General features: G+C 43.8%; 1 protein-coding gene across 1 annotated transcript; it reads right to left on the bottom strand.

The window, feature by feature from the left end:
* Positions 1 to 549: 549 nt before the first annotated feature.
* hapstr1b (HUWE1 associated protein modifying stress responses b) lies at positions 550 to 4,906 on the bottom strand. Its single transcript, XM_061085757.1, has 4 exons — positions 4,457 to 4,906; positions 2,730 to 2,810; positions 2,354 to 2,629; positions 550 to 2,247 (listed from the first exon to the last, which is right to left on the bottom strand). The coding sequence occupies exons 1-4, from the start codon at positions 4,644 to 4,646 to the stop codon at positions 2,009 to 2,011; spliced, it is 786 nt and encodes a 261-aa protein (XP_060941740.1). The 5' UTR covers positions 4,647 to 4,906; the 3' UTR covers positions 550 to 2,008.
* Positions 4,907 to 7,256: the final 2,350 nt, after the last annotated feature.

Below are 7,256 nucleotides of genomic sequence, written 5' to 3'. Positions count from 1 at the left end.
ACAGTGCTTATTTTATATGATCAATATTTTATTCTATTGTTGTGGCATTTCAGGTCCCTGTATATTTGTGTTTGTGTGTGTATGTTTTTAGCTAAGAAGATACAATGCAGTCTGTGTCGCCCTCATGTGTTGGAAACGTAAACTACACATTGTTCTCAGATTTGTTGAGTTTGTTGACAACCTCCACTGTGAAGCATAAACAGTGATAAACACACGTTCTCCTTTCAGCAGATCCCTTGTTCTCATGCTTTCTGAGAAATTATGAAAATACACTGACAGCCGGTTTCTTTCAAGGGGAGAAATTAAAGAACTAAAAGGAACAATGCACTCGGAGCGATGTTAATCATAGACATATGGTTTTCTCAGCAGCCATTTTGACATGAAGGGAGAAGTCACATCAATAAAGGTTTTCCTCCAATAGAACAGAACCTTGATTAATGTCATCAAAAACAACTCTTTACCTATGTAAAGAATGTAATGTAATTTCAAATGGCTGCTGTGAAAGTTCTGCGTAGAAAATCAAATCCAACAAACAGGAAACCAGACAACTTAGTTAAACTCTTTATTTTTCTTTAATGTCAGAATTGTTATTGTACATGGACATCCCAATGGATTTGCACTTCTTTTTACAATATGTACCACATATAACAGCACCTACATGTTATTTACACACATTACACAAGATTGTATCACAAAGCAGTGTGTGAAACTAGCAAAAAACAAGTGGCCCTAGCCTCGTCGAACCATCACACCCAATAGTCCAGGAACTGACGAGACAAAACAAAGCATCACAGCCGTTGGCCCCCTGTTAATTAACAGGTAACTTCTGTTTAAAGCTGAAATCACAAGTGTCAAAGTGTCGTTTCTGAAGTACAAGAGACAGAATGGAAACAAAGCATCTGTTGGGGTTCTTATCAGTGGGACAAATGTAAACATGATTTCGGTAAAATGCAAGATTTGAAACACTGATACTCGTCTTTATGTTAAAGTCCAATGCTGAGGGGAAACTAAATGTTTCGGTATTTGGAAACTAAATACAAAAACTTAAATACGATTTGGGACAATGGTTCTCGAGCAAAGAAAAGTGATGAAAATAAATCTTGCTTACTCTTGTCATCCCACCATTCAAGTTGAGAACTAACAGTGAGCGATGGTCACCACGACCTGTGTGAATCGGACTGACCTGCTTTGTGATAAAACCCTGGTTTGGGCTGCAAAGAGCAACTAAAGAGAAAAGGATGAATTTAAGTAAAACAGAAAATTGGGTCGAGTGGGTGCTGATGCAGAACCCTGCATCCACAAGCGCACACACATACTCAAACACACACACACTCACTGTTGCACAACAACCAGAGATACTGTAGCAGCTTTCTCAAAGGCAAAGACGAGTACAACACAGTAAGTGGCAGTTCTGCTGTCAGATATGCAAAAAACACAAAGCAGCAGCAGAATGAGAAGCGTTTTGAGTGGAGCCGCACAGCAGGGCCGCTCAGCCCCATGGAGCCCGAGCTTCAGTCCGGCCTGGTCTGGCCAGCACTCCACAGAGCAGGAGGAGGAAGTACATTTGAGGGAGGTCGGGGAAGAGGACAGCAAACAGAAGGCGACAGCCCGGATCATCTCATAATTGGATGTGAAGCACAAAGGAACCCGGCCATGAACAATGTCTAAATGCAACATTCTGCAGTTTAAGGATTTCAAGAGTGACGTGTGCTCGCTTCTGTATTAGGTCTACGGTGGGAAACCAAACAAAAAGGAAAGAAACATACTCTCATAAAGACTACAACCCAAACATGGAGGATGTCTGAGACAACAGGTGTCGGGTGGTGGGAAACAAAGAAGGGGAGAACTATGTGGGTTGGTAATAAGGAAGGTTTTCTTTATTTGTAGCATTGCAACTAAGATGAATAGGAGGAAGATTTCAATGGTTGGCCAAGGCATCAGTCCTCATCAGCTGTCCAGTCGGCCACCGAGGAGAGGACAGAGGAGGGATTAGTGGTGTAGGAAAAGTTCAGAGCATCCTGTTACGTTTATGAGTGGGTGAGTCTGTGATGACGTCACTACAGGGGGCAGGGCCGCGTTTGCGATTGGCCGTGGAATCCAAATGAAGCGCCATCTCCTCAGCGATGAAGGTGTTGAGGTCCACGTCATGAAGGCCGTTCCTACGACGGCTGAGGGACTGGGCGGGATGGGTTGGGGAACCCGGAGGACCCGAGCGCACAGAAATGCTCGCCATGGCACCGCTAAGACCTGGAAAGACACAAAAAATGGATAAGGCTACAGCATACAGTATGCAATCAAGCATCACATCATTCTAATGAAACAGATGCAAACTGAGCAAAGCCTCTTGACTCACCGTGCAGTGCAATGGCCTCTCTGAAGGGCTGCAGGTCGGTCTCCACAGAGCTGCCTGTCTCAGGGGGCGCTGGTCGGCTTGCAGAAACCATGGCAACCCTAGGTGGGGCCCGACCTGTCCTTGGGGGGGGGACTTTGCCACACAGGAAGCTGATGAGATCCTCTCGCCTGATCGTTCTTCTGCGTTTCTTTACCCATGCAATAACCTCCTTATTTCTGCGCTGGTAGCCTAAGTGTATGCCCAGTTCATAGCTCCGCTGACGGGCCTCCATACTCTCTGATGACAGACAAGGACAAATGTTGTTAGGGAAATCTGAAGTCATTTAAATACTACATCGATTGAGGACTTGAAAAATAACGAGGAAACTGGAACTTGCCTTTGTACAGGTTAGTGACAGCTGTGGCTGCGTTCTGGAAGGGCACCCAGAGGGAGAGGCCTTGCTGCTGACAAACTCGGTCTGTAAATGAGATGCAAAGAGGTTTTATTAGGGAAACTTTAAAATGTCAAATCTTCTGCATAAAGACCAAGATCCTCCTGCTAAACTCACATTTCCTCTCTAGAGAAATTCGAGCAAAAACAGTCGAAAAACTCACTGAAACAACCCTCACTCGTTTAAGAGACAAGTAATTGGGATATAATTCCCAGGGCAACTTTAAGTCTTATTATACAAATTAGTTCATAGGCCTAACAATAACAGTGTAATGATGCGAAAAGTGACAAGTGATTTGAGCAAGTCTGAACCAATCAGTGTAAAAACAGTGGTGCTCTAAGGGAAGCAGGATATAAACAGGATAAATAAAGAGCTGCTGACTTCAGCCAATGTTTAAACAACAAAACATGTATGTTTATAATAGGTGAAGGTCTGAGTTGCACTATTTAAACCCTGACTGCAGTTATCTACACCCGACCTGCAGGAGCGGGCTATAGGGTTCATCTGGAAATGACTCACTCAGTGGTATATAATTTTAAGAAGCTATTCTAAACATACAGTGGAGGGGGGACTGGGGGGGGGATGGGGGTTAGGAAGCTGAAGCATCTCACTGAGCAAGATTTCCAGACTAAGTGAGGGATGACCACAGTAGCTGTAAAACAATAATGCAAAGGATGATGCAACTGTGGTGTCAAATATAATCTGCCTGGAAAGAAGGAAACCAAAAACAACCGTGGACGTGTTCCTCTCTTCACCCAAACTCAAAGTCTGCGTTTCTATGTTTACTTCCCATTTCAATATGAGCTAATAGCAGAAGTCGATTGAACAATTTCCTGTAGAAAAAAGACTCAAAGTCAGTGTCACGGTAAAGCAGCTGAGTGGAGACTTGAAGAAGAAGACAACATTCAAGATAAACCATCTCGCCATTTTGTTCTGGATATTGCCAACACAGCTGCAAACCGTGTTAAGTCTATTGGATTACGTGTTGGCACAAAATGGCTGTGTCAATAACTCATCAACACACAGTTCTGCACAAGCAAAAGAAGCATCGCTGCATTTCAGTCGTCAACAATCGAGTTGTTTTCAAGCCGGAGGAACTCCTCCCTTTGTATCGCCATTTTGACTGAGCCTGGGTAACTGTTAACGGGTGGACTAAACATTTCTAGTGTGAGTCAAAGGACCAGTATGTGCTGGAAACAATGATCCCACACACTGGCACCGCTGGGGGGGATAGGTTAGAGAGGCCGGGGTTCGAGACCCTCTTAGCGGGGGCTACACGTCAATCTGTGTGATCCAGCCCTGCTGGTCTCTCCCTGTCAGCTCCAGGCCACCGGGAGCCACCTCCAGCCCCGATAGCCCTCAGTCTGACACGGCCACCGGCTGCTAGCCCTCGTTAGCCCCGGGGAACTAGCTCCAGAACCCGGGTCACAACATGGGGGAATTAACCAGCAAGTGAACCCGGGGATTTGAATCACTATTTAGGGGGGATATACATGAAGGTGTCACCCAACACAAGCGGACGCTAGCATCGCTGCTGTGGGGAAACAGCTGCTAGGAGCTAGCACCGTTAGCCTAGCCGCTGCCCTTTGTGTCTCAGTGGCCGGCGGTGTCGCTAGCTAGCGGGATTAGCGTGCATTAGCATTAGCTTCTGACAGTTAGCTCGGGGTACGGACCTTTGTAGAGCTGAGCCACGGCGGTGGCCGAGTTCTGGAACAGGTGCCACAGCTTCTGTTGCCCCGGTTCCGACTCCTCCTCGCTGGGCTCGCCCTGCTCGGCCTCGGCCAGGCACTGCCGCTCCCACTTGGAGAACCAGTGCTCGGGGCCGTGCTCCTGGATCTCCCCCTCCTCCTTCCGCTCCTCCATAGCTCGATGCTAGGCTACGTTAGCCGGTTAGCTTGTGGAGCTAGCCCCCTCGGTGCGGTGTGCTGGATGGTTCGGAATCCGGGGAGAGGGGAGGGGGGGGTAGAGAAACACGTTTAAAACGTCGCTAGCGGCGCGGGGGGGGAAGTGGAAAAGCGGTTAGAGCCACATTGTTCGATTCCTTCCACGAAGCTCGTCCGAAGCTCAGCGTGAAACAAACCGAACAAGCGACCGCGACGACAACACCTAAAGGGCTGCGCGGCCGGACACGCCCATCCCGGCGCTGCACCGAGCGGGGATTGGCCGGAAACACTTTCTATGGGTGGACCCCCGTGCGAACCACGAAGCCTGATTGGCTGAGCGGCAGGAGAGAGAAAAGGTCAAGAGAAAAAACAATGTTGACCCCGCCCACTAATGCGCGTGTGTTTGTGTCCGTGTTCCGGTAATTATACCTTTGTGAGGACCATAATCAAAATATGTCCTTACAAAGTGAGGACATTTTGAAAAGTGAGGACATTTCGACCCGTCCTCACAAATTCAGAGGGCTGTTTCAGTGTTAAGACTTGATTTTAGGGTTAGAATTAGGTTTAGGTTTAGGTTAGGTGTAGTTTAGGGTTAGAATTAGGTTTATGTTAGAATTAGGTTAGGGTTAGGTATAGTTAAGGGTTAGAATCCGGTTTAGGTTAGGGTTAGGTCTAGATTAGGGTTAGGTTAAGTTCTAGGGAATGTATTATGTCAATATGTGTCCTCCTGAAAATAAAAGTACACTCATGTGTGTGTTACTCATGTTGTGGGGACCTTAATCTGTTTACACAGTCACATTATGGGGACTTGTCTCCCTTATGGGAAGAAAAAGTAACTCCCCCTAACGTGAGTATTGAATTTGAAGGTGGACACATGTTTTAGGTTAAGGTTAGGCAAGTTTCTACCATGGTTAGGTTTAAAGTAAATCTCCTGGAAATCAATGTAAGTGAATGTAATGTCCTCTGAAGTCATGCAGTTTGTGTGTGTGTGTGTGTGTGTGTGTGTGTGTGTGTGTGTGTGTGTGTGTGTGTGTGTGCATTCTATCCGGAAGGGGGCAGCCTGATCATGGAAATATTAGCCATCATGATTCTATGTGGCCAAAAGTATAAAGACAACCCTGTCTAAAGGAAACATGGAAACATTTAACGAAGGTAAAAGTATATATACTCAATAAAAGTAAAAGTACCACATTCACTTTTATACCTGATAAAAAGTAAGTACGTTTTTTCTTTTAAACACATTAATCTTTTCCCTCATACAACGGTCTACTACATCATGAGCCGGGCCACAGTAAATTCTGTCTAATACAAGAATAATACAGACGTAAAGAGTACATGTGCAAAGTACATAAAAGTTATAAAGTAAACTATAGATGCATGCAAAATCCAATTACTTACTTACAGTAACAAAGTAAATGTACTTTCTTAAATAGCACCAAGTAAAATAACCAATATTCCAGCATAAATTCCAATCTTTCAAGTAAAAGTCCTGAATGCATATTTTTTCCAAAAGGAAAATAAAGATGTTATCAGCTAAATTAACTTAAAATATCAAAATGATTGTACTTGTTTTGCAGAATTTGAACACCTGTGACTGATATGTTACTATATGTTACATTATAGATGCATCCCACAAGCGTGGTTTAATAGAGCTGTTTTTAACTTGGATCCCTTTAAGAGGTGCTGAAATAATTAGTGCGAGAATAAAGAACAAACAGATGTCTCACACACAATGTTTGACGTTTTCAGACTTTTCTCTAATCTTTGTTTTTTCTTTGTTAAATAAATATCTCTAATGGCGTCAAACAGTTGTTAAGGTTGTCCAAGAAGTTATGACGGGAAGTGTCTCTGGAACTGACAACATCTCAGACATCTGAAACATAACAGGTATACAAGACAAGGCAAAGCTTCTCTGTAAGCGGATCACAACAAATGGTTTTCATGTCAAATTTAAATCTCAAAACAAAATTGTAAACATAGATGTCAAATGTAGAAAGTACAATATTGTGGAAGGGCATAAAATGGAAATACTCCAGTGAAATACAAAATAAGTCAAAAGTGTGCTCAAGTAAAGTACGTGTGTAAATAAACTTATATGTAAAATGTAATTACTCTGTAAAGTACCTCCCCTTTACGTATTTTGGTCTGAAGTAGTGTTTTAGTTTGTCGTTTGTTTTCAATTAAAGAATACAACGTTTTTGTTTGAAATTGGCCACTAGAGCCTAGTTTTTAAACTGAACATGTATTGATGATATCTGAATGGAGAACACGTGAGCAGCAGTCATTTAAACAATGTAAACACTGTCATCTGTTATTATCATCATCACAACCGGTAGTTATGTATTTATTGTTGTAATTTAGATTTTGGGGGCAAAGTTCAATGTCGCACTATCTTTCTGACACCAGTCATAAGTCATTGGGCGATGGATCGAGGGAGTCCAAAGATCTGATCAGTTATAACAGAGACACTATGTGCCAGCTCTCTCTCTCTCTCTCTCTCTCTCACACATGTCTGTCACTCTGTCAGACTGTGTCTCTATTTGATTCTTCCTTTGTTTCTCTCTGTTGGTGATATTTCTGTTTTTTGACG

Source organism: Limanda limanda, chromosome 2, assembly GCF_963576545.1.
Source record: "Limanda limanda chromosome 2, fLimLim1.1, whole genome shotgun sequence".
Lineage (NCBI taxonomy): Eukaryota > Metazoa > Chordata > Actinopteri > Pleuronectiformes > Pleuronectidae > Limanda > Limanda limanda.
Note: the sequence above shows the minus strand (reverse complement) of the source record. Positions and strands in the feature narration are given on the sequence as shown.